This window comes from Mus musculus, chromosome X (genome assembly GCF_000001635.26).
Source record: "Mus musculus strain C57BL/6J chromosome X, GRCm38.p6 C57BL/6J".
Taxonomy (NCBI): domain Eukaryota; kingdom Metazoa; phylum Chordata; class Mammalia; order Rodentia; family Muridae; genus Mus; species Mus musculus.
In genome coordinates this window covers 37,617,419-37,644,443 of record NC_000086.7, presented here as the reverse complement: position 1 = coordinate 37,644,443, position 27,025 = coordinate 37,617,419, and the positions used below count along the sequence as shown (strand labels likewise).

Sequence of the window (27,025 nt, the reverse complement as noted above, 5' to 3'; positions counted from 1 at the left end):
ACACACACACACACACACACAAACACACACACACACACACACATATATATATATATATATATATATATATATATATATATATATATATATATACATACATACATACATACATATGCATACATATATTCACACACACACACATCCCCACACACATAATTGACCACACCATGGGAAAATGTGGCTGCCTTAGGATGAGTCTGACTACATTCCAATGTAGGATCTGTTTGAATGACAGTTCCAGGACGTGTGTGTGTGTGTGTGTGTGTGTGTGTCCAAGACAAATGTGAGGAAGTTCAGCACAGGTAGGACAATTCTTGTGGCTTTTGCAAGCACTTATCAAAGCCTGAGAGTAATTCTAACTCCTCCCCAGAAACCCTGGCGAAGGTGAGTCCTCTGCTCTCTCTGCTGAGCCAGCAGGGCCTGCAATTCTGCCCAAGCTCCCATAAAGGCCGTCCTGGAAGCACGATACACTACGTGAACTTCACTTTCTGTGAAAGCCCTAAGGAAGAACCTCCCACATAGAATCATTAGCTTATATCCGGTCTCAGCCATGGATCAGGGATGCAATGTGGAGAAATAGACGAAGCGGTATTGTCCACACATTTCCGCAAGGCCTCCGGAGGTACAGAGGTATCTTTTCTTACTCCCCGCAAATGGGTTTCCTCAGTGAACTGCCATCTCTTCCCTAGGAAGTTAATTAAACAAGGCAGGAGGACTCAAGGAAGATGCAAAGTGGAAGCCCCTTCTATACCTGACTTGGAAAGAGAAGCCATCATTTCCTTCTAATAATTCCTGCTTCTTTAACCTTCCCACTGTCCTGAGTTTTGCAGCGTGGACTTCAGTTGCAGCAACAGGAGGACAACCAGAAGGCAGGACACACTACCATAATTGGATATATGCTAATATTGAAGATGGGGACCGGAGGTGTGGCAGCAGACCATTGGTGGCTTAGAAGCTCTACTTCCGGAATTGTTGAGAGGTGTAACAGTGAATAACGACTTCCACGGCTTTACAGACATGGAGCGACAAAGCATCAATTACAAGCTTGATGTGGGACCTGAGGAGGATGAGGAAAATGCGAATGGTCAGTGAGTGAAGGGAAGGGTGGGTTGACGATATACACAAGGGGAGGAGCATCCCATATAGAACTGAACTGGAGCTGTGCGCCACAGGCTTTGGCCTGACTCCATGACACTTCCTCAGCAGCCTAGGCCCTGAGGCCTGGTTTTTCGTTTCCCCACTTAAGGTATAAAGACTCTGATGGTGTTGCTGGCTGGAGAGGGAAGAAACGAGGGAGAGAGTGGACGGGGCCTGCCTGGGTCGGGAGTCTCAGCAGCGGAAGGATACAGAGCAGGAGAATTAAGTGCAGGTGGGCTTGCTGCGCCAGTAGCCGACCTCATGGATAACAACAACCAAGAGGACCTTGGTGCCACTGGCTGTGCCCAGGAGAAGGAGAAGCAGCCAGAGGAGCCAGTCCCTGATTCCATGGGGGATTTGGAAAATGTAAAGCCTATGTCAGGGCCGTGGTCCACTGTTAATCCTGTGAGAGTGTTGGTGCCTGAATTCCTTCACGGTTGGCAACAGAGCTTCAATGTGCTGCAACTACAAGAGCTGGAGAGCATCTTCCAGTGCAATCACTACATCAGCACTACAGAGGCGTGAGTACATTGCCTAGCTTGCATCAGTTGGATGGGGGAATGAAGTTATGCACAGACAGTTTCTCCTCCTTCCTGGTCCCCCTTTTGCCCACCTTTTATATTCAACTTTTTATTTTATTTTTAGACGTACTTTTTAAGTCTCTCTCTCTCTTCTGTATATGTCTCTCTCTCTCTCTCTTCTGTCTATGTCTCTCTCTCTCTCTCTCTCTCTCTCTCTCTCTCTCCCTCTGTGTGTGTGTGTGTATGTATGTATTTATGCACAGGCATGTTGTGCTGTGCTTGTGTGTGCATGTTAACAAGACTGCTTATCTGGAGGCTAGAAGACAGCTTGTGGGAGTTGTTTCTTGTTTGCATCCTGTGAGCCCTGGGTTTTGAACTCAGGCATGCAGGCTAGCACCTTTACCGTCTAGCTACAGTAGTGAGCACCAGGCCAGCCTCTGCTGCACAGCGCAAGGCTATCTTTAAGCTATTAAAATAAACAAATAAAGCCAACAAAGCAAAAAGAAAACCAAACAAACAACCAGCAGCAGCAGCAGGCTGAATGAGAACGAGGCAGTATATGTCTGTAAGCCCCGTTCTTGGCCGGTAGATCCCAAGTTCAAAGTTATCTCAATTATGTAATGAGCCCCATGCCAGGCCCTTCTCCATTAGGCTATTTGTGTTGTGATTGACAGCATACTCCACCATGTTTTCTGTTTGGTTGTTTGGTTGGTTGTTTCCTGCAGGGGTGGAGGAGATGTGTTCAGAGACCCTCTTCTGATGTTTGATCCTAGATCTCACTGTGTAACTCGGCTTCCCTGGAACTTGCAGGGAGCTTAGACCTCAGATTTCAATCATGTTTGGAATCCAGGACTGTGTGGTCAGTGTGGTGAGGTTTTATAATACTCATTTCCTGTGTACTGTGGCTTCTAACATTTCCTTACCCATAGTGGAAGATGGCTCAGCAGGGTAAAGGCATTTACTATGAGACCCTGAGTGCCAATCAGAGGACACACATAGAAGATCACTCCCTAATGCTGTCCTCTTACATCTGCACATGCAATAGGGACATGCACATGCTAAATAATAAATTTAAAAAAGAAATGTGATATTTGATTTTTCTGGTAATCAGGGATTGGAGTCCCTCATTCTTAACTGAATATTAAAAATTTTTGGATGCTTTCCATTAATCTTCTTTGTTGGAGTTTCCTTTTATCCTGACAGAACACTTTGTTTTTCCTGTTGGCATTTGTTTTGTAGTTTTTGTCTTGTTTTCAGTTGTTTTGTTTGAGATAGCATCTCCTGTACCACTGTAGCCATTGTTAGGAACATTTCTTTTGAAGGTTTTACTGTCTTCATTAGTGCTTTAAAACTTGCTTATTACAGACATGCTTGGGTTTGCATATATCTATTAATGCTAACTTGGTAATCAAATACTACCTGTATCATTTGCTCTAAGCACCTCAAAATTTTCAGGGTGAATAACAGAGAAAATATGAATTGAGACAAACCATTCAACACAATGATAAACTATCCCTTTCCAATTTTATTCCACATATCCACAATTCTGAATGCTGAATATCTTTTTTTTTTTTTGCCTGTAGAAAGTGTCTGGCAAGATCCATGGGTGTGAGTAAAGCCACAGTGCAGGTCAGTCCGCACAAAAAAGCTGTTTCGTAGGACAGCCATTCCGGAACCTACTGCATCTGTAGGTCCTTCTGGTTCTCTCAGTAGAATTGTGTTGCCTTTGATAACATGTCCAAACCATGGTTGAAAATGACTTTTTCAAGATTTATCTCTAGTTTTTTAATGTATGTCTGGGCACGTGTGTATATGCCGCACATTCAATCCATATGTGTGTGGCTGATCAAGGAAGCCAGCAGAGGGCATATATTTCACGTATATGCCGGAAGGACAAGTATTTATAAGCAGTACCAATGGTCCTAAGAGCTAAACTCAATTCCTCTACAAGACCAGCAAGCTTGAAGCTCTAGAACATCACTCTAAACCAACCAATATGGCTTTTGAGATTCGTGGGTATTGTGGGTAGAAAATGGAATAAGAAAGCCCTACTCCTCAGGATTGGCTCATTTCCTGGACACACAAACTTCCTAAGGAACAAAGAAGTGTACAAAGCTTATTTTCACTAAGAACATATATATATCACATACATGTATCCTGTGGGTAAATCATTATATGCATTTTAACTTAGAAAGTTTTACACCTTATGTGTAAATTAGTTGTATTGTGTATAGATGTGTAGGACTTATGTGTATATATGCACTTTAAAAACCATGTATATGCGAGTGTGTATATGTATATATAAAGAAATATTAAAATGTTGTCAGGCTAGTATACTTTGGTGTATATGTGTGTATGTGTGATTTGTTTCTGGGAGACAGTTTCTCTGTGTAGCCCTCCCTGTCCTGAACTAACTCTGTAGACCAGGCTGACCTCAAACTCACAGAGATCCTCCTGCCTGTGCCTCACTAGTGCTTAAATTGAATATTTGTGCCACAATGACCTGGCCAAGCCTAGTGTTCTGGGGAGTAACACTATGGTTGTGACATATGAATTATGCAAATTGGTATAGCTAGATCATCCCTGATACTATTCATAAAAATATTCATAAACTATATCCTTACAGTCTGAATAGGTGGGAGGTAATAATTACAGGTCAAATCCACAGAACTATTTAAAATTTAGCTGTGCAGAGACTTATGGAAATGGAGAAGATAGCAAGTCAAAATACCCACCTTGCTGGTTTTGTTAGTTCTTTGATCTCTTTGTATGAGTTTTGACAATATTTATCCTGTTCCCCATGAAACTTTGTGTCCCCTAATTTTTAATAATCCATCAAGATCAATTTGTGCTGCTCAAATATGTATATGTATGTATGGGTATATATATATGTATATGTATATATATGTATGTATATATATGTCCTGATATACCAAGAAAATCACTGTTTCCTTGTGGTCATACACAGCCTCTTTCCATCCTTTTTCCCTAATGATCTCTGAGCCTTGGGAGGAGGACATGTGGTGTGTATGTTCTACTTGGGGATGAGACTTCTTCAATCTCTTGTTTTCTACACTTTGATCAGTAGAAGATCTCTATGTTGATCACTTCTCAAAGTAGAAGTTTCTCTGATGAGAGCTGAGAACTGCACTAATTAGAAAGATACAACATTAGTTGTCAGTTTAATGCTATGCTGACATGGCAGAGTAATAGGAAGGGGGTCTACCCCTAGGATTTGTCTAGGTTAAGTTTCTTAGCCCTAATAATGTTGCCAGGTCCAGGTTTCAACGTGTGGAGTAGAACCTGAATTCAATTGGAAACTACTTGATTACTACAAATAGGAAATGAATACTGTAGATTCTTTCTGGTATTTATTAAGTACTTCAACTATAATCCTAGTGGTTTACTCTTGTCTACCAATTCCTTTTTCACAATGACTGTAGGAATGGTTTTTGAAGAGGAGAGAGAAATACAGGAGTTATAAGAGGCTGTAAAGGCTCAGAGGTCCTCTTCCTGCATTCCGGAGCATCTCTCTGTGAAGGCTGTGGAGAAGCCCCAGGCAGCCACCCATGCTCAAGTCACTGTAGACAGATGATGTTGTGCCGCCAAAGTCCTGTTACAACACAGTTATCTCCTTAATACTTGTATTTGCAATAAAGAGCTGAATTCTCAATATATTTGTTTTGTGCTTCTTCTGAGATTGTTAAGATACATGTCTCATATCAGGGAAATGCCATTTAAACACGAGAAGATCTGTTTCAAGGAGGTAACATCTGTGCATCCCAGTCAGTAAGCCCTGTGGATTACAGAGACTTTCCAACATCCATAGTAGCTGTACCCTGACACAAGTGCTCTTTTTTTGGCAACCCCTCTTACTGTTCTCACCATGACTCTTTTTTTTTCTTTCCATTTTTTATTAGGTATTTAGCTCATTTACATTTCCAATGCTATACCAAAAGTCCCCCATACCCACCCACCCCCACCCCCCTACCCGCCCACTCCCCCTTTTTGGCCCTGGCGTTCCCCTGTTCTGGGGCATATAAAGTTTGCGTGTCCAATGGGCCTCTCTTTCCAGTGATGGCCGACTAGGCCATCTTTTGATACATGTGCAGCTAGAGTCAAGAGCTCAGGGGTACTGGTTAGTTCATAATGTTGATCCACCTATAGGGTTGCAGATCCCTTTAGCTCCTTGGGTACTTTCTCTAGCTCCTCCATTGGGAGCCCTGTGATCCATCCATTAGCTGACTGTGAGCATCCACTTCTGTGTTTGCTAGGCCCCGGCATAGTCTCACAAGAGACAGCTACATCTGGGTCCTTTCGATAAAATCTTGCTAGTGTATGCAATGGTGTCAGCGTTTGGATGCTGATTATGGGGTGGATCCCTGGCTATGGCAGTCTCTACATGGTCCATCCTTTCATCTCAGCTCCAAACTTTGTCTCTGTAACTCCTTCCAAGGGTGTTTTGTTCCCACTTCTAAGGAGGGGCATAGTGTCCACACTTCAGTCTTCATTTTTCTTGAGTTTCATGTGTTTAGGAAATTGTATCTTATATCTTGGGTATCCTAAGTTTTGGGCTAATATCCACTTATCAGTGAGTACATATTGTGTGAGTTCCTTTGTGAATGTATACCTCACTCAGGATGATGCCCTCCAGGTCCATCCATTTGCCTAGGAATTTCATTCAGCAGAGTGGGGTTCAGCAGAGGAAAATGGAAGGTCATCAGAGCAAAACGGGGGTGTCAGCAGAGAAGAATGGGGGTATCAGCAGAGCAGAATGGGGGTGTCAGCAGAGCAGAATGGGGGTCAACAGAGCAGGATGGGGCATCAGAGTAGAATAGGGGGTGTCAGCAGAGCAGAAGGGGGTGTCAGCAGAGAAAATGGGGGTCAGTAGAGCAGAATGGGGGGTGTCAGCAGAGAAGAACGGGGGGTATCAGCAGAGCAGAATGGGGGGTGTCAGCAGAGTGGGGGGTCAGCAGAGGAAAATGGAAGGTCATCAGAGCAGAACAGGGGTGTCAGCAGAGAAGAACGGGGGGTATCAGTAGAGCAGAATGGGGGGTCAGCAGAGAAGAATGGGGGTCAGCAGAGCTGAATGGGGGGCATCAGAGCAGAATAGGGGGTGTCAGGATAGTAGAATGGGGGGCAGGAGAGCAGAATTGGTGGTCAGCAGAGCAGAATGGGGGTGTCAGCAGAGCAGAAGGGGGTCAACAGAGCAGGATGGGGCATCAGAGTAGGATAGGGGGTGTCAGCAGAGCAGAAGGGGGTGTCAGCAGAGAAATGGGGGTCAGTAGAGCAGAACGGGGGGGTGTTAGCAGAGAAGAATGGGGGGTGTCAGCAGAGTGGGGTTCAGCAGAGGAAAATGGAAGGTCATCAGAGCAAAACGGGGGTGTCAGCAGAGAAGAACGGGGGGTATCAGTAGAGCAGAATGGGGGGTCAGCAGAGCAGAATGGGGGTGTCAGTAGAGCAGAATGGGAGTCAGCAGAGCTGAATGGGAGCATCAGCAGAATAGGGGGTGTCAGGATAGCAGAATGGGGGGCAGGAGAGCAGAATTGGTGGTCAGCAGAGCAGAATGGGGGTGTCAGCAGAGAAAAACGGGGGTCAGTAGAGCAGAACGGGGGGTGTCAGCAGAGAAGAATGGGGGGTGTCAGCAGAGTGGGGTTCAGCAGAGGAAAATGGAAGGTCATCAGAGCAAAATGGGGGTGTCAGCAGAGAAGAATGGGGGTCAACAGAGCAGGATGGGGCATCAGAGTAGAATAGGGGGTGTCAGCAGAGCAGAAGGGGGTGTCAGCAGAGAAAATGGGGGTCAGTAGAGCAGAACAGGGGGTGTTAGCAGAGAAGAACGGGGGGTGAATTTGCTTCCTTTTTTTCTAGAGCTTTTAGATGTGTTGTCAAGCTGCTAGTATGTGCTCTCTCCCGTTTCTTCTTGGAGGCACTCAGAGCTATGGGTTTCCCTCTTAGAAATGCTTTCATTGTGTCCCAAAGGTTTGGGTACGTTGTGGCTTCATTTTCATTAAACTCAAAAAAGTCTTTAATTTCTTTCTTTATTCCTTCCTTGACCAAGGTATCATTGAGAAGAGTGTTGTTCAGTTTCCACGTGAGTGTTGGCTTTCTGTTATTTTTTTTGTTATTAAAGATCAGCCTTAGTGCATGGTGATCTGATAGGATACATGGGACAATTTCAATATTTTTGAATCTGTTGAGGCCTGTTTTGTGACCTATTATGTGGTCAATTTTGGAGAAGGTACCATGAGGTGCTGAGAAGAAGGTATATCCTTTTGTTTTAGGATAAAATGTTCTGTAGATATCTGTCAGATCCATTTGTTTCATCACTTCTGTTAGTTTCAGTGTGTCCCTGTTTAGTTTCTGTTTCCATGATCTGTCCATTGGTGAAAGTGGTGTGTTGAAGTCTCCCACTATTATTGTGTGAGGTGCAATGTGTGCTTTGAGCTTTACTAAAGTTTCTTTAATGAATGTGGCTGCCCTTGTATTTGGAGCATAGATATTCAGAATTGAGAGTTCCTCTTGGAGGATTTTACCTTTGATGAGAACGAAGTGCCCCTCCTTGTCTTTTTTGATGACTTTGGGTTGGAAGTCAATCTTATCAGATATTAGGATGGCTACTCCAGCTTGTTTCTTCATACCATTTGCTTGGAAAATTGTTTTCCAGCCTTTTATTCTGAGGTAGTGTCTATCTCTTTCTCTGAGATGTGTCTCCTGTAAACAGCAAAATGTTGGGTCTTGTTTGTGTAGCCAGTTTGTTAATCTATGTCTTTTTATTGGGGAGTTGAGACCATTGATGTTAAGAGATATTAGGGAAAAGTAATTGTTGCTTCCTGTTATTTTTGTTGTTAAAGTTGGCATTCTGTTCTTGTGGCTGTCTTCTTTTAGGTTTGTTGAGGGATTACCTTCTTGTTTTTTCTAGGGCATTGTTCCCGTTCTTGTATTGGTTTTTTTCTGTTATTAACCTTTGAAGGGCTGGATTCGTGGAGAGATAATGTGTGAATTTGGTTTTGTCGTGGAATACTTTGGTTTCTCCATCTATGGTAATTGAGAGTTTGGCTGGGTATAGTAGCCTGGGCTGGAATTTGTGTTCTCTTAGTGTCTGTATAACATCTGTCCAGGCTCTTCTGGCTTTCATAGTCTCTGGTGAAAAATCTGGTGTAATTCTGATAGGCTTGCCTTTGTATGTTACTTGACCTTTTTCCCTTACTGCTTTTAGTATTCTATCTTTATTTAGTGCATTTGTTGTTCTGATTATTATGTGTCGGGAGGAATTTCTTTTCTGGTCCAGTCTATTTGGAGTTCTGTAGGCTTCTTGTATGTTCATAGGTATCTCTTTCTTTATATTTGGGAAGTTTTCTTCAATAATTTTGTTGACGATGTTTGCTGGTCCTTTGAGTTGAAAATCTTCATTCTCATCCACTCCTATTATCCGTAGGTTTGGTCTTCTCATTGTGTCCTGGATTTCCTGGATATTTTGAGTTAGGATCTTTTTGCATTTTCCATTTTCTTTGATTGTTGTGCCGATGTTCTCTATGGAATCTTCTGCACCTGAGATTCTCTCTTCCATCTCTTGTATTCTGTTGCTGATGCTCAAATCTATGGTTCCAGATTTCTTTCCTAGGGTTTCTATCTCCAGTGTTGCCTCACTTTGAGTTTTCTTTATTGTGTCTACTTCCCTTTTTAGGTCTAGTATGGTTTTGTTCATTTCCATCACCTGTTTGTATGTTTTTTCCTCTTTTTCTGTAAGGACTTCTACCTGTTTGATTGTGTTTTCCTGTTTTTCTTTAAGGACTTGTAACTCTTTAGCAGTGTTCTCCTGTATTTCTTTAAGTGATTTATTAAAGTCCTTCTTGATGTCCTCTACCATCATCATGAGATATGCTTTTAAATCTAGGTCTAGGTTTTCGGGTGTGTTGGGGTGCCCTGGAGTGGGCGAAGTGGGAGTGCTGGGTTCTGATGTTGGTGAGTGGTCTTGGTTCCTGTTAGTAGGATTCCTACGTTTACCTTTCGCCATCTGGTAATCTCTGGAGTTAGTAGTTATAGTTGACTCTGTTTAGAGATTGTTCTTCTGGTGATTCTGTTACCGTCTCTCAGCAGACCTGGGAGACAGATTCTCTCCTCTGAGTTTCAGTGCTCAGAGCACGCTCTGCTGGCAAGCTCTCTTACAGGGAAGGCGCGCAGATATCTTGTTTTTGGACCTCCTCCTGGTCGAAGAAGAAGGCCCAAAACAGGGCCTCTCTCAGAAGCTGTGTTGCTTTGGCAGTTCCCAGAAGCTGTCAGCTTCTGTGGTGCAGACTCTCACCTGTGCAGACTAAATTCCTAAGTTCCAGGGAGTCCTGGAACCAAGATGGCGACCGCTGCTCCTGAGGCTGAGGCCGCCTCCTGAGCCAGGCGGACACCTGTCCTCTGGTCCGGACGGTGGCCGGCTGTCTGCGGCCCACCAAGGGTGCTGCCTCAGCGGCTCTGTGCTTCTGCCTGTCCCAGAAGCTGTCCGGTTCTCTGGCGCACCCTCTAACTTGTTCAGACTAATTTCCTAGGTCCCTCGGAGTCCCGGAACCCAGATGGCGACTGCTGCTGCTGAGGCTGAGGCCACCTCCCAAGCCAGGCGGACACCTGTCCTCTGGTCCGGACGGTGGCCGGCTGTCTGCGGCCCGCCAAGGGTGCTGCCTCAGCGGCTCTGTGCTTCTGCCTGTCCCAGAAGCTGTCCGGTTCTCTGGCGAACACTCTGACCTGTTCAGACTAATTTCCTAAGTTCTCCTGAGTCCCGGAACCAAGATGGCGACCGCTGCTGCTGCGGCTGAGGCCGCCTCCCAAGCCAGGCGGACACCTGTCCTCTGGTCCGGATGGTGGCCGGTTGTCTGCGGCCCGCCAAGGGTGCTGCCTCAGCGGCTCTGTGCTTCTGCCTGTCCCAGAAGCTGTCCGGTTCTCTGGCGCACCCTCTAACCTGTTCAGACTAATTTTCTAGGTCCCGCGGAGTCCTGGAACCCAGATGGCGACCGCTGCTGCTGAGGCTGAGGCCGCCTCCCAAGCCAGTCACCATGACTCTTATCCCATGCAAATTTACAAGAGAGATGATGCAGGACCCAAGGAGAAACAGCAGTCTCTTCCAAACAAAGGTGATGCATGCCACCCTGGCCCCTTCTCAAGATTTCACTCCAGCCCTGAACTCTGACAGACCCTTCATTTGAGACAACCCACAGGGTTCACAGGACACAAGCAATGATGTAGGAAGTACATTCCTCCCAATTATTTTCCTTGCCTTCATTTTTTTCTGTGAACCTTTGGGGCCATATGTGGCATGAGACAACAGTTAATTCTGTCATAGGTCTTAGGTTTAGCTTCCACCATCATGCTGTTATTACACACTTAGTCCCTCAGCCCTTGCATTTCCAACAAAGAGCTGAGTTCTCAATATATCTGTATCAAGTGTCTTCTGAGACCTTTAAGGAATATGTCTAAATTACCAAGGCAATGTCATTTAATCAGACAAGGCAGATGTGACTTTTCTTGGTTCTGATAGTTCAGAGGATCTCCACTTTCCTTGCAAATATTTCATTCTCTTCCATTCATTTAAAAAATTCGATTAAATGTTTTAAATGAAAATGAAGGAAAGCTATCATGCAGTGGTACAGACAGTGGAGTCCTTCCATAGGGAAGTGAGGGTAGACACAACAAGTGCTGAGCACCATGGCCAGGAGCTGTAATCACAGCACTTCAGAAGTGGACTTTTGAATGAAGTGGCCCTCGTTGGCCACACAGCAAGTTCAAGAACAGCCTGCATGCACTAAATGAGGCCTCCATCTCACTTTTAAATGTGGGGCTGGGAAATGGTTCAGTAGGGAAAGTGACTGCCAGCCAGCAGGAAGACATGATTGTGACCCCCAACCTAGATGTAAAACAGTAGCCAACATTTCAGTCTGGGTTCTGAGACCGAGAAAGTTGGCTTCAAAGAGGGTGCTGGTCATCCTGCCAAGTTATAACTATGGGCTGACGTTTAGAGACATAATGGGATCCAGAAGAGGCTAACCTAGGGCTGGCTAGAGAGATGTCTCTGCAGTAAGAGTACATGCTGCTCTTGCAGAGGGCCTAAGCTTGAATCCCAGCACACAAAACAGACAGTCAAAATGCAGTGTAACTAAGCTCCATGTGATCTGACACTCTTCTGGTTTTTACAGCCATCCACATATATGTGCACAAACCACCCTCAGGCCCACATATATGCACATCATTGATAAATGAAAATCAAGAGTCTGGAGAGTATGTACTTGTCTTCCAGAGGACTCAGATAGACTCCTGTCGACCTCCTGCACCAGGAGGCTCACAACCACTTCTCACTTCACCTCCAAGAAACACAACAGTCTGCCTCTGTAGGCATCTGTACACACACACACACACACACACACACACACACACACTTGCAGTTAAAATAACAAAAATAGTCCAAGGTGATTCCCTCTCCAATGGTCTGAGTATGTGCCTTTTTCAGGAATGTAGCAAGTTGGAAGAAAACCAGGCATGTCTGAGGTCTCTGCTGATCAAGGAACACTTGTTTCCTTAGCCCTCCTCTGGCTGCCTACATGTATGCAGAAAAAAAGAAAAAAATAACAAAAATAAATTTTTATATATTTTTATTATGCATTTTCCTAATTTACATTTTCAATGGTATCCCAAAAGTCCCCCATACCTTCCCCTCTCCCCTACTCACCATCTCCCTCTTTTTGTCCCTGGTGTTCCTCTGTACTGGGGTATATAAAGTTTGCATGTCCAGTGGGCCTCTCTTTCCAGTGATGGCCGACTAGGCCATCTTCTTATACATATGCAGTTAAAATAAAGAGCTCCGGGGTACTGGCTAGTTCATATTGTTGTTCCACCTATAGGGTTGCAGATCCCTTTAGCTCCTTGGGTACTTTCTCTAGCTCCTAAATTGGGGGCCATGTGATCCATCAAATAGATAACTGTGAGCATCTACTTATCTGTTTGCTAGGCCCCGGCATAGTCTCACAAGACACAGCTATATGGGATGGAGAGATGGCTCAGCTGTTAACAACAAAAATAAATTTAAAAAAAAACTTACAATAATATGCAAAGCTAGAGGTTGTCGCTCAATGTTGACCTCTGCCCAGCCTTGTGAACAGATGGGTTCCTATCTTGAAAATACATGTGTAAACACATGGACAGACAACACATGCATAGGGTGAAATTGTTTTTAATTAAAAGAGAGAAGTCAGTCATGTATTCAGATTGAAACACTAAGCTTTTAATACTTCCACTATAAATGTTGTAAAAAATTAATGGAATTTATAAAAAAGGAATTAGAGGAACTCATGAGAAAAGTGTTGACAAAGGTTATCAAACTGTTTTCCAATAACAAATAAAAATTCAGAAGAAATAAAAAATAAAAAAATCTATAAATAAAAAATAACATAAGGACTCATGAGGTAGCTGTGAAAATAAAATATCTTACCAGCAGTTCTAATGACCCGATTTCCATACCCAGGACCCAAATAATGGAAGGAGAGAAAGTTGTCCTTTGATATCCACATAGGAAGCACTGGTCCCTTCCCCTCAGCAATAAATAAATGAATTAAAAGTATATATCCTAACAGCATTATTCATAAAGTAAAGACAAATAACTATATTGAATAAAAATCACTGCAGCAGCCAATAATAGAACTGGTTAGTCTAGAAGATTGGTCAGTTGAGAGTACTCAGTCTGAGAAATGGAAATAAGAGAAGAGGGTAGTCTTGAAGATGGGTCAGTTGAGAGTACTCAGTCTGAGGAATGAAGAAGAAGATTTTGAAAGTACTGGGAAGTGTGGGATTGGATGGGTAGGGAGAGTGGCACAAGTACCTTAGGAAAAGAAAAATGTAGGGGTTACCAGGATGCATCCATGGGTAAAGATGTTTGCATCCAAGCTTGGTGTCCTGAGTTTGGTGCCCAGGTTCCTCACAGTATGACAGAACTGATTCCCACAGTTTGTCCTATGGTTTGTGGGTATGTGCCATGGCATACATCCCATAATACAAGGAAATAAAATATAAATTTAAAAAGAAAAATTGTGAGAACCCTTGAGTACAATGCCCAAGAATTTGAAGGTCTAGAGGAAGGGGGGAAATGAAGACTTGGAGAAATAATGGCAAAATGTGTAAATACTGCAAATCCTACACCATTAGCCAAGGAAAAATCCTAACCTCATTAAAGCACCCTAAACTTGAGATTGACACTAAGGCTCTCCTGCTCCTGATAAAGAAAAGGATTGCTTGACAACAGCAGCAAAGAAGAAGCACCTTATGCAAAGACACGTAAATATAAGGAAGAGCACCCTCATGAACATGGGGGCCAGGAAGTACTGTGAACAGTATATTTAAGGCAGTGAAAGGAGCCCGTGGATGGATATTTCTAGATGTGACCAGAACAATTATTCAAAAAGGACAGAGGATGGTAGCAATTGCCATTATCCCAGAAACCAGGAGGAGGAAGCAGGAGGAACAGATTAACATTCTGGAGATGCCTACCGAAGACTGTCTCAAAAATAGTTTTAAAAGAAGGGACATAGAATAACAATATGAAGTGAGAGATGGGCAATTGTAAAATGATATAGATTGCAATATATTATTTTGATAATGTATAATAAAAATAGAGCATCCCAAGGAAAGGGAAACTCACCATAATAAAGCACAATAGATAAAGTGGATGTTCTAACCCCAAGCAGCAATATACATATTGTTTACAAACATACAGGAAATATTCTCCACATAGATGATATAATAAGTGAAAACAACACTTGTCAGTAAATTTTAAAAATTAAAGCAGGCTCCATGCACAATTCATAACTGTAGATTCAAGAATCATAAACGGGGAAAGAAATGGTTGTCTTTTTTTAGAAAGAGTGTCATTTTCTATTTTTAGATGCGGTCATATGTCCCTCTCTGAACACAAACTCACTCTGTACACTAGCATGGCCCTGGCATCTACCTCCTCACAGGATAGCATTACAGTGCAGTTCAGAGATCATGTGACTTTAAGCATGCTGGGTAAGGACAATGCAAACTGAGCTACAGCCCTAGCCCTGAAATGTATGTCTTTACTGTTTTGACTAGACTAGGTCTAGAAAAAAACAATTCTCCTGTGCTGGACACAAGCAATGATGGGATTTAGAGCAAAGAGAGCAGAAAAACTAGAAAAGAGACACATGTAGGCTTCGTTGTGAGGTAGTTATCAGAGCTGTGAGCTAAGTCTTACTCAAGGAAAACTCCAGGGCTCCAGGATATTCCCACCCTACACTAGGGACAGTGTGGAAACATGATAGTGGTGCAGGGCCTTCTATTTTAAGAGTGAGCAGAAAATGTTGGGAAAATGTGGCTGCATTGGGACGAGTCTGAGCACATACCAACACAGGGTCTGCTTGACAGACAGTCCTGGGATAGAGACCCAGGTATAAAAGCACGCTTTCTCAGAGTTCTGTGTGTGTGTGTGTGTGTGTGTGTGTGTGTGTGTGTGTGTGTGTGCCTTTGAGACAAATATGACAAAGGTCAGCACAGGTATGACAAGTCTCATAGCTTTTACCAGTACTTACCAAAACTTGACAGTACTACTAACCTACCTGAATCCCTGCACCACAAGCCCTGTTGAAGTTGAGCCCTCTGATCATTCTTCTGAGCCAGCAGGACCAGCAAGTCTACACAAGCTCCTCTAAAGGCAGAGCATGGAAGCACAACAAGCTCTGTGTTAGCTACCCTCCTCTTTACCTGGTGGCCTGCTTAGAGTTTCAGAGGGTGAATCCACAATCATGATAGCAGGAAGCACGGCAGCAGGTAGGCAGGCATGGCACTAGAGGAGTAGCTGGGAGCTTGTATCTTCTTCACAAACAGGCTTTCAAGAGAGGGGACATGTATTAATTTGGAATGGTGTGGGCCTTTGAAACCTGAAAGCCCACGCCTAACAATAAGCCTCTTCCCACAAAGCCACACCTCCTCTAACAAGGCTATAGCCCCCAGTCCTTCCCAAGTACTTCTACCAACTGGAGACCTAGAATTCAAATATATGTGTCTATAGGCAGTCATTCTCATTCAAACCACCACAGGGTCTAAGTTCACTTTCTGTGATAGCCCAAAGGAACAGGCCTCCTAGATAATCACATCGATGTAACTTCTTTTCTCTGCCACCTACCAGGGAATCAATGTGGAACACTAGACCAAGAGGTAGTTCTACAAACATTTTCCTCAAGGGCTTCAGAGTTACTGGGAGATATTTTCTTGCTCCCCACAACTTGGCTTCTACAGTTGACCACCATCCCCTCGGTAGGACGAAAATTCAATAAGGTCAGAGAAGTCAGCTGAGATGCAGCTTCAAAGGTTATTTCTGCATCTCTACTTCCCCGAGGTTTGTGTCCTCCCTGAAAACATACCCTGCTCATCCCAGCAACAAACTCCTCTCACCAGGGCACCTCAGGGTGAGCACCTAATGGTCCTCATTATAGCACTTCTGGGCACCTACCTCACCATAGCAACAGGTGATGAGCATGAAGCCAGAACGTTCCATCTCTAACTAGATACATAGTAATGTGGAACCGGCTGGAAGAAATCTCTTCCAGGTCAATGGTCACCGCTCTGCTCTATTACTGGAACTACCTCAGTATTACCACAGAGCTTCAAGGTCAGTCAACGGATGTGAGACTAAAATGGACAGCACCCAAGGTATGGACTGTTACAACATCGAGTACTTGTTCATTCGGGTAGTATATGAGGGTGAGGGTACAGGAGATGGTCAGTACGTAGCTGGAATGGTCAGTAGGTAGGTGGAATGGTGATATAACTATCTCCCTGAGAGACATGGAGGTGGCTCGGGAGGCATGACGGGAATGGCGCCATGGGCAGCTGTCATCTCTGTGACTTGCTGCCTACTTTTGGCGGCAAGGTTGACTTTTCTCTATTTTCCCACCTCCAGGTACCAAGGTTTTGCCGGCTGAAGAGGGAAGAAATGAGGAAGATGGAGGACAGGTGGAGTCGGCATTGGGAGCCACAGCCGCAAGGGGTAGAGGAAAAGAAGCATTAAATGGAGAGAGTCCCGCCGCTGCTGGCACTGCAGGCCTTGTAGAGGAAGACAGGAACAAGGAAGATGGTGGCACCAAGGGAGGTGAGAAGAATGAGCAGGAAGTGAGGGAGCAGATTCCTGAGCATGTTGAAGGAGAGAGTGACCAGGCTGAAGCGCCAAGGCAGGTGCCACGACGTCGATTGCACCATAGATTCACCCAGTGGCAGCTGGACGAACTGGAGAGAATTTTCCGGATGAATTATTTTCTCAGTCTAGAAGCAAGGTGAGGAGATTGCCTGGCCTTTTCTCCTACTTGATGGGAGCAAGTGCTGGTCCGAGGTGACCATTGACCTCCTCCCTGCTCCCCCACAGAGCCTCGTTTTTGAATTTATATTTTAAATACAGACCTTCATTTATTTGGTGGGGGTGGGCATGTGGCGGGTCGGTGGATTTGCATGTGTGTGAGTATATGGACCACCTGGCACATGAGGAGGCAAGAGGACACTTACAGCGTTCAGTTTTATAATCCATCATGTGGGTCCAAGACATCAAACTGAGAACATCAGGGCTATCCGGAAAGCACAGGGACCCACTTAGCCATCTTGTCAGTCCCCACAAACTCTTGCCTCTTGAAATCCTAATCACCTGGAAAATTCAGACTGCCAGATCCAGTGTCCTCCACTATGGTTCCGAGGTAGGGGTAAGAGTCATACAAAATGACCTTGAAGGTATTTTCATACAGTATTCACATGAGTCCAAGTACAAAACTTCAGTCCATGTCTCCTAATGTAGTTAGGTTCTTTTTAAAGAGATATGCAAGGCTGAGCTATGTTTGCCATACTACAGAGGGGTATCCTGCTGTTCTTAACGTTTTTGATATATCTGTACATCGTGTATTTTTCCTTTAAGTGTTTTATAATTAGAAACTCACTGACAAATTTCTCTCCTTACCGACCACCTCCAAGATCTCTCTAGGAATCCCTTCCTGGTCTGGCACTCACATTATAGCAGCAGACTGATCTCAAACTCACAGACATCCTCCCACCTTTGCCTCTCAAGTGCTGAGACAACATGCTCCACCAAGCCTGGCTCCCAACATTCTCCTAGATTTTTTGGCTTTGCTTCCCCCCCCCCCAAACTGGCCACAGAATATGGTCCACAAAACCAGGACTTAATATTGAGCATGTGGAAGAGCTTTTGTGCTGAGATCTAAGGCATGTTCAGCTTAGCTGGGTTTCCCTTTCTGTTTATTCTTGTCTGCTCACTCTGTAGTCCAAGCTCACCTGGAACTCACAGGGACCCATTGTCTGAATTTCCATCCTTGTCATTCTGGGAATTCAAGAAGCGATTGCCAGTACTATGGAGGGTTGTTTTTCTTGTTCCTTGATTGTTTTGTGGATTTGTTTGATTGTTTCTTTTCTGTCTGAAGTGCTTTTGATATTTTCTTGCCCAAGGCTTGTGAGATTATTGTTCAGTGGGTAAAAGTACTTGCCACTAACCTGGAGACCCAGAGTTTTGTCCCCAGTATCCACTTCCATATGATAGAAAAAGGAGAGACTGACTGCTAATTGGGTCTTGGTCTTAGGTCTTTTCAAAGACTAGGCAATCTTGTTCCGAGCTAGCTTTTGAGGCTTCTGCCCCATCGCATCGCCATGGAGGAACCATCAGAGAAAGTCGACCCAATGAAGGACCCTGAAACTCCTCAGAAGAAAGATGAAGAGGACTCTTTCGATGATACAGACGTCCTACAACCAGAAACACTAGTAAAGGTCATGAAAAAGCTAACCCTAAACCCCGGTGTCAAGCGGTCCGCACGTAGGCGCAGTCTCCGGAACCGCATTGCAGCCGTACCTGTGGAGAACAAGAGTGAAAAAATCCGGAGGGAAGTTCAAAGCGCCTTTCCCAAGAGAAAGGTCCGCACTTTGTTGTCGGTGCTGAAAGACCCTATAGCAAAGATGAGAAGATTTGTTCGGATTGAGCAGAGACAAAAAAGGCTCGAAGGAAATGAGTTTGAACGGGGCAGTGAGCCATTCAGATGTCTCTGCACTTTCTGCCATTATCAAAGATGGGATCCCTCTGAGAATGCGAAAATCGGGAAGAATTAGGACAGTTTACATTGTACGCTGCCCTGGCTGTCGACGATGCCGCACAACAGATGTGAAAGCTATTTTTTGTTTAAGATTAAACTTTTTCTGGTGCTGGGAATCTTAACTTGTTAACCTTTAAATTGTAGATAGGATGCACGAAGATCCAGATTTATGTGAAGTTTAGAAGCCTCAAGCTGTGAGGCCCAGGGCTGAGGAATAAAGTAAATAGAATTTGGAGTATGTACTTTCTAATTTCCAGAAATTTGTAATAAAAGCATTTTTGTTAGCTTGAAAAAAAAAAAAGAAAAAGGAAACTATCTTCCAGTAGGTGCCCTCTAACATCTACACGTTCACTAGGGCATAGGAGTGTGTGCGTATGTGTATACACACCCCCAAAGAGCAATTCAAAGAAATGTAACATTTCATTTTCCCCAACACTCTGTACATTGGAAGTCCTCTTATACTAATGGCACATTAGAAATTTTCCTGTCCTCCCTATTAATCCATCTTCTTTTGAGTTTAACCTTCTGTCCTGACAAAGGGCCTCTCACAGCATTCCTGTGTGAATTTGCTTTGCAACTATTGCTCTGTTTGCTTTTCTCTTGTTTTTAGAGGCAGGGTCTCATACACCACCACAGAGAGTATTGACAGCATTTCCTTAAGGTTGTTGACGCCTGTGTTGTGGCTTTTAATAATGCTTTCTAGGGGCATGCGTGGGTGCTCATGTGCATGAACGGTCCATTAATAATAAATAAAATTACATATAGAATTTGTTTAAATCTTCAAATCCTTCCAGATAAATGTCAAAGAAGTTGGGGAATGAGACCAACATTTTAAAGCAAATATAAAAGATGATTCACATTTTTTTCTTTCATGTATATCGGTAAATACTGAACATCTATCATTTTACCCTCAGAAAACAACTGGCCCGATGGATGGGTGTGAATGAAGCCATAGTGAAGGTCAGTAAACCAAAGAAAGACGTTTGGCAGGACAGCCAGTTTACAACTTGCCTTATGTCTTGGCCGCATTCATCTTATCCATGAAATTGTTAACATAAAACTGTTTCAGAGTATTTTTCAAGATTTTTTTTTATTTTTACTATGTGTATGTCTCTGTGTATAAAATATGTGGCCAAGTGCCAAAAAATCCAGAGGAGGACATTTATTCCCTGACGCTGGATTTACAAAATCCAGAGGAGGACACTTATTCCCTGAAGCTGGATTTAGAGGTCATCTTGATGCACCTGGCTCAGACACTGGGAAGCAAACTCTGGCCCATGTGCAGGAGCAGCAAGGACTCTTAGCCACTGAGCTGTCTCTGCTGTCTGTACCAAGTTACTTTTCAGCTCTAAGGTCTTTGTGAGTAGACATGGAATAAGGAAGCCTCACCATGCACAAAGGGCATATTTCAAAATGGAACGTGACTTCCTAAACAAATAAAGAAGAGCACTGAACGACTTTCATTTCTTAGACACATACCTATTACACATACATGTACTCTGTAGGTAAATTATAAATACAGATGTCTTAACTTATAACACAGGTATTTAGTAGAGATGATTACATTAATTATGTATACATATACAGACATACATACATAACTATGTGCAATTCCTTGCAATGCTGGTGTTTTAAGGTAGAGTTACTCTGTGACATCATACTGAAGTTAGGAGCTGCACAATCATAATCTATCTTAAATGCTCAAAACCAAACATAAATTTTATCCTTGCAGAAGGAATATTAGTTAGGCCATAGCTGAATGGCTGAACCCAGCACTCATAAAGCTGGTGAATAGGCTGGTGCATCTGCCTGAAAATGCTGCTCACTTGCAAAAATGTGAATTCAGTAGAGAGCGAAACAAGGTGAGCAACCTTTGAATACTTTTCTGGGACTATTTTGCAGTGCTGCTGTGGAAAGCAGGGTCTACAACATTCTAGGCAAGCGCTGAACATCTTGCTAACCCCTTAGTGCCTCACAAAATTAGAAAGAAGAGTTAGACACCATGTTCAAGTAACACTGATATATGAACTTATATGGTATGTTTTTTTTTCAATTATCGTCCTAAAAGTTTGCTGCTCTGAACCAATTCATTCTTCTCACTCATTGTAGAGATGGTTTCAGAAGAGGAGAGAACAATACAGGTGGTATAAGAGGCTATAAGGTCTCAGAGGTTCTCCTCCTGCTTCTCAGAACATCTTTCATGAAGACTGTGGAGGAACCCTGCAGTGCAAATATCACCAAGGCAACAGAGAGAAATGAATTGCTTTCTTCTCCTAACAATATGTTATTAAACTCTTATATCTGAAGCGATTATATTTCAATAACAATATGAATTTTCAATATAATTGTCCCATGTGCCTTTTGATTTAGTAAAATATATGTATAAGCTCTGTTTTTTCCATATTGTAACTTTTAAAATAGTTCCTGGTAAACACTTTCCGCTTAAAATTCAAGAACACAACTTTGTTCATGTCCTGGTCATGGTAATTCTGAAACACTCTACCTACATGGATGTGCCAGCAGTATACCAGCTGAAGGATACTGGCCCTCACCATCAGGATTATGGCCTCCAGTTCAGAGATCAACATGTTCGAAGTCACATAATTTTACCAGAAGAAGTATGGACTTTCTCATTGCAGAGCCTTTCACAATGAAAGCAAAGGAAATTATGAAAAAGTCCTGGTGGCTGTGTGGTACAAATTAGAAGTCCCCACTGCTCTGCAAGATTATGAGGAGAACATCTCTTATCTGCTCTTTTCCTTCTATCACCATAGGCTTAGTAGGAAAGTTGCTTTAGCACAGAGTCCAATTATCTCCTTGAAATAATATAGCGTATTAATACATTTTACATCATACCTCAGTACAATAGAGAAATTCTTGTTGTGTTAATTATGTTTATTCTAAATTATAAATCCCTATAAGCAAGTCACTTTGGTGATAATATTCCTGAGAGACTACTTTACATGGACTAAAATAAATCAGTTTCACAAAACAACAATCCAAGAACACTGAGTGTACATCAATGTATTCACCCTATGGCACTGTGTGCCTGAGATCTTCCAGAGTCATGGAAGATTCTGAGATGCATTATTCCCAGAGACCATAGTTGCCAATGAGTTCATTACAGATGTAGAAGCTGACACTCTCCACATCTTCTGTGGGGCTGGAATTCATGATTAGCTGCCCTGTCAAACTCAGACCCCAGCTGCTTGCACCTTCTTCCATGCTCTACCCCTCACTCCTCATCCTGGAAATATGGGCTGATCATTCACAGAGATGCAAGAGTGGCATCTTTCACTTAAGGGAGCAGAGAGAGGCATGGGATGATGTTTGTTCTCAGAACCTAGAGTCCATAAATAAAGTATAAGAAGCCAGCAGAAAGCCTCAATTTCAAACGTGATTTTTGTGATATGTACAAAGGATGTATTTTCATAGATCGTTTCTGGAGTTCTTGCTAGAAAACAAAAATCAGAAACAACAAATTGAGCTGGAAAAGAAACTCTGCAGGGTGCATCAAAGCCAAAAGTGAATAAAAGGAATTTTCATATAAAGAGGAAAAAGTCCATTAGAACAACACCAGAGTCCTCAGTGGAAACTCGGAAATCCTGAAGACCCTGGCGCAAGGTATTATGATTTCTAAAAGATGGCAACTGTCAGTCTAGAATACTATCCCCAGCAAAACTATACACCAAAATTGTAAAAGAAAGAAAAAAGGCCTTGTTACAAGCACGGTAGAATTCATGTCCACCAAACCAGCTCTACAGAGAATACTGGAGACAAAATGTCAGACTGAGGAGAAAAATAAGCACATCAACAGACTCTATACAGTGAACAGGTGAAGCTATGTTTACTGAAACACAAAATGGCACTACACACACACAAAACAAAGAAGAACAATAAAACTGCTGCAATCAACACACACCTTTCAATAACACCTTTAACGATTCATAGCCTTAACTACTCCATAAAAAGACACAATTTGGATGAACAAATTAAGAAAGAAACTCTAACTTTTGCTGTCTAAAAGAAACTCTTCTTATCTTGAAGGACAGTGAACGGTTGTGTGGAAACATATTCCAAGCAAATGGGACCGGGAAACAGGAACATGGTCCTATCCTAATATCTGAGCAAAAAAACCTCTTGCCTTCAAACTAAAATTGATCATAAAAAATAAGGGAGCACCCTTTATTCTAAGCAAAAGACACTAAACACATACACTCACACACACACACACACACGGATAAATAAAAACATGTAAACACTCATATACACACACTCACACTCCACCTTACACACTCAGTTAAAGTCACACATGCACTCACACTAACACCCAAAACACAATAACACAACACACACTCACTCCCACAACTCTCTTTCATGCACACTCATATACATGCACACACTCACACATTTACACATACTCACACACCTAACCATTATACCACACTTAGTAGAGATACACACCCATAAAGAAATACTCACACACATGCACAGGCAAAACACTCATATGTAAAATGAATACATGTAAAGTATTCTTTGTTATCAATTATCTTAATTTTATGTGTATGGAAAAAATATCTAATAAAAAAGAATATATCCTGAGTGAGGTAATTCAATCACAAAAGAACACACATGGCATGCACTCACTGATAAGTGGATATTAGCTCAAATGTTCAGAATATCCAAGATTCAATTCACAGACCATATGAAGCCCAAAAAGAAGTAAGACCAAACTGTGGATGCTTTACTACTTCTTAGAAGGCTGAACAAAATACTCACAGGAGCAAATATGGAGACAAAGTATGGAGCAGAGACTGAAAAAAGGCTACTCAGAGACTGTACCACCTAGGGATCCATCCCATATATAGCTACCAAATCCAGATGCTACTGTGGATGCTGGGAAGTGCTTGCTGATGGAAGCCTGATATGGCTGCCTCCCGAAATGCTCTGCCAAAGCCTGACAAATACAGAGGTGGTTGCTCACAACCAACCATTGAACTGAGCACAGGGTTCTCCGATAGAGGGTTGGAGACGGGACTGAAGGAGCTGAGGGGCTTTGCAGCCCCATGAAGGGAGCAACAGTGTTAACTGGCCAGATCCCCTGGATTTCCAAGGGACTGGACCACCAACGAAAGAATACACATGGAGGCGCCCATGGTACTGGCCACATATGTGGCAGAGGATGGCCTGATGAGACATCAGTGGGAGGAGAGGCCCTTGGGACTTAGAGTGTAAAAAAAGAATTACAGAGTGTGATGAATTGTGCCAGAAGAAGATAAATATGTGGACAACATTATATTGTTAAATTAGTATTACCTATAGTATATATTACATTTTATAGTAATATTTTATATTAATATAATGTATTTACATTATTGTTTTATAGCAAAATATTATATTATATATTTATATTCATATCATAAAATTGTTATACATTATTAACATAATGTATAACACTTATTTTTATCAATATTTAGAGACTATATGAAAAGTAGTACAACACAAAACTTTTGCTAGTGTATGTTACAGGAGAGTACTTTTCTTCTCTTTTCTCTTTTCCCCTCTTTTTATTAAAAATAGGGCTTCGGTCATACAATGTATCCTGATTACAGTTTCCTTACCCTTCCCTCCACTCCTTCCAGTACCTCCCTCTTCCACTTTCATCCTGGTCTAATCCTATTTTCTTTCTGAGGAAGGAATAGGCTTCTGATAGATAACAACAAAACATAACAAATGTATACATATATTGTAATAGAACAAACACCATCATATGAAAAGTAAACAATCAAACCAACAGAAGGAGAACAGAAAAATCAGGGAACACACACCTAGCACATGGTAGCTCACAATCATCTGTGACTCCAGTCCCAGGGAATCCTCAACCCTCCTCTGGACTGCTCAGGAACTGCACAGATGTAGTGCAGAGCCATTCATGCAGAAGAAAGCTGTGTGTGTGTGTGTGTATGTGGGGGTGTGTGTTCTGTAATATATATAAAATGAAAGTATTTTAAAAGAAAAATCTGCCAGAAAATGAAATATTAAAAAAGCAGAAACAGACAAGTAAATTTCAAAGAAATGTACCATGACCTTAATACCAGGCAAGACTAAATTCTGGGTAAAGACTTCAGTGAATTAAAAATTGCTTCAAAATCATGTAGCTGTGTGTGTGTGTGTGTATGTGGGGGTGTGTGTTCTGTAATATATATAAAATGAATGTATCTTAAAAGAAAAATCTGCCAGAAAATGAAATATGAAAAATGCAGAAACAGACAAGTAAATTTCATAGAAATGTACCATGACCTTAATACCAGGCAAGACTAAATTTGGGTAAAGACTTCAGTGAATTAAAAATTGCTTCAAAATCATGTAGACTGAGATCAAAATGGAGAGGTAGTATTTCACTTCCTACATCATCAGTTTCTCTTTATGGTGATTGCCCAAGGGATATGTATGCATGTGTTGGTGTGGTGTGTCCATGTATGCTTGTGCACTCGAAGTCAGATGCCGATGTCAGGTGTCTTTGTCAACTGCACTCTGGTTTTGTTTTGTTTTGTTTTGTTTGCTTCTTTGTTTTGTTTTTCTTTTTTTTGTTTATTTTTTCCATTAATTTATTTATTCACTTTATATCATGATAACTGCCCCATCTCAGAGAATATTGGAGGCAAAATGTCAGAATGAGGAGAAAAAATGAGCATATCAATTGACTCTATACAGTGAACAGGTGAAGCTATGGTTACTGAAACACAAAATGGGACCACACACACACACACAAAGAAGAACAATAAAACTGCTGCAATCAACACACACATTTCAATAACACCTTTAACGATTCATAGCCTTAACTACTCCATAAAAAGACACAATTTGGATGAACAAATTAAGAAAGAAACTCTAACTTTTGCTGTCTAAAAGAAACTCTTCTTATTTTGAAGGACAGTGAAAGGTTGTGTGGAAAAATATTCCAAGCAAATGGGACCAGGAAACAAGAACATGGTCCTATCCTAATATCTGAGCAAAAATCCCCTTGCCTTCCAACTAAAATTGATCATAAACAATAAGGGAGAACACTTTATTCTAAGCGAAAGACACTAAACACATACACTCACACACACATGGATAAATACAAACATGTAAACACTCATATACACACACTCACACTCCACCTTACACACTCAGTTAAAGTCACACATGCACTCACACTAACACCCAAAACACAATAACACAACACACACTCACTCCCACAACTCTCTTTCATGCACACTCATATACATGCACACACTCACACATTCACACATACTCACACACCTAACCATTATACCACACTTAGTAGAGATACACACCCATACAAAAATACAGTAATTCAGTCACAAAAGAACACACATGGCATGCACTCACTGATAAGTGGATATTAGCCCAAATGTTCAGAATATCCAAGATTCAATTCACAGACCATATGAAGCCCAAAAAGAAGTAAGACCACCCTTCCGCTCGACTCGAGCCCCGGGCTACCTGCCAGCAGAGTCTTGCCCAAAACCCGCAAGGGCCCACACGGTACTCCCCACGGGATCCTAAGACCTTTGGTGAGTGGAACACAGCGCCTGCCCCAATCCAATCACAGGGAACCTGAGACTGCGATACATAGGGAAGCAGGCTACCCGGGCCTGATCTGGGGCACAAGTCCCTTCCGCTCGACCCGAGCCCCGGGCTACCTGCCAGCAGAGTCTTGCCCAACACCCGCAAGGGCCCACACGGGACTCCCCACGGGATCCTAAGACCTCTGGTGAGTGGAACACAGCGCCTGCCCCAATCCAATCGCGCGGAACCTGAGACTGCGGTACATAGGGAAGCAGGCTACCCGGGCTTGATCTGGGGCACAAACCCCTTCCACTCCACTTGAGCCCCGGGCTACCTGCCAGCAGAGTCTTGCCCAACACCCGCAAGGACCCACACAGGATTCCACACGAGATCCTAAGACCTCTAGTGAGTGGAACACAACTTCTGCCAAGAGTCTGGTTCAAACACCAGATATCTGGGTACCTGCCCTACAAGAAGAGAGCTTGCCTGCAGAGAATACTCTGCCCACTGAAACCAAGGAGAGTGCTACCCTCCAGGTCTGCTTATAGAGGCTAACAGAGTCACCTGAAGAACAAGCTCTTAACAGTGACAACTAAAACAGCTAGCTTCAGAGATTACCAGATGGCGAAAGGCAAACGTAAGAATCCTACTAACAGAAATCAAGACCAC

The 27,025-nt window shown here is 42.8% G+C and overlaps 2 protein-coding genes, 1 non-coding gene and 1 pseudogene across 3 annotated transcripts; all 4 read left to right on the top strand.

Annotated features, from left to right (window-relative positions):
- Positions 1-973: 973 nt before the first annotated feature.
- Rhox2g (reproductive homeobox 2G) lies at positions 974-5,332 on the top strand. Its single transcript, NM_001114153.1, has 4 exons — positions 974-1,084; positions 1,247-1,658; positions 3,242-3,287; positions 5,102-5,332. The coding sequence occupies exons 1-4, from the start codon at positions 1,018-1,020 to the stop codon at positions 5,150-5,152; spliced, it is 576 nt and encodes a 191-aa protein (NP_001107625.1). The 5' UTR covers positions 974-1,017; the 3' UTR covers positions 5,153-5,332.
- Positions 5,333-12,096: 6,764 nt separating this feature from the next.
- Positions 12,097-12,239, top strand: Gm24493. Its single transcript, XR_003953173.1, has one exon. It is a non-coding gene; the product is annotated as a small nucleolar RNA SNORA67 (small nucleolar RNA).
- A 4,065-nt stretch (positions 12,240-16,304) lies between these two features.
- Rhox3g (reproductive homeobox 3G) lies at positions 16,305-21,013 on the top strand. Its single transcript, NM_001145406.3, has 4 exons — positions 16,305-16,355; positions 16,606-16,975; positions 19,696-19,741; positions 20,891-21,013. Exons 1-4 carry the CDS (start codon positions 16,340-16,342, stop codon positions 20,939-20,941), a joined length of 483 nt encoding a protein of 160 aa, NP_001138878.1. The 5' UTR covers positions 16,305-16,339; the 3' UTR covers positions 20,942-21,013.
- Positions 18,247-19,064, top strand: Dppa3-ps (developmental pluripotency-associated 3, pseudogene; annotated as a pseudogene).
- Positions 21,014-27,025: the final 6,012 nt, after the last annotated feature.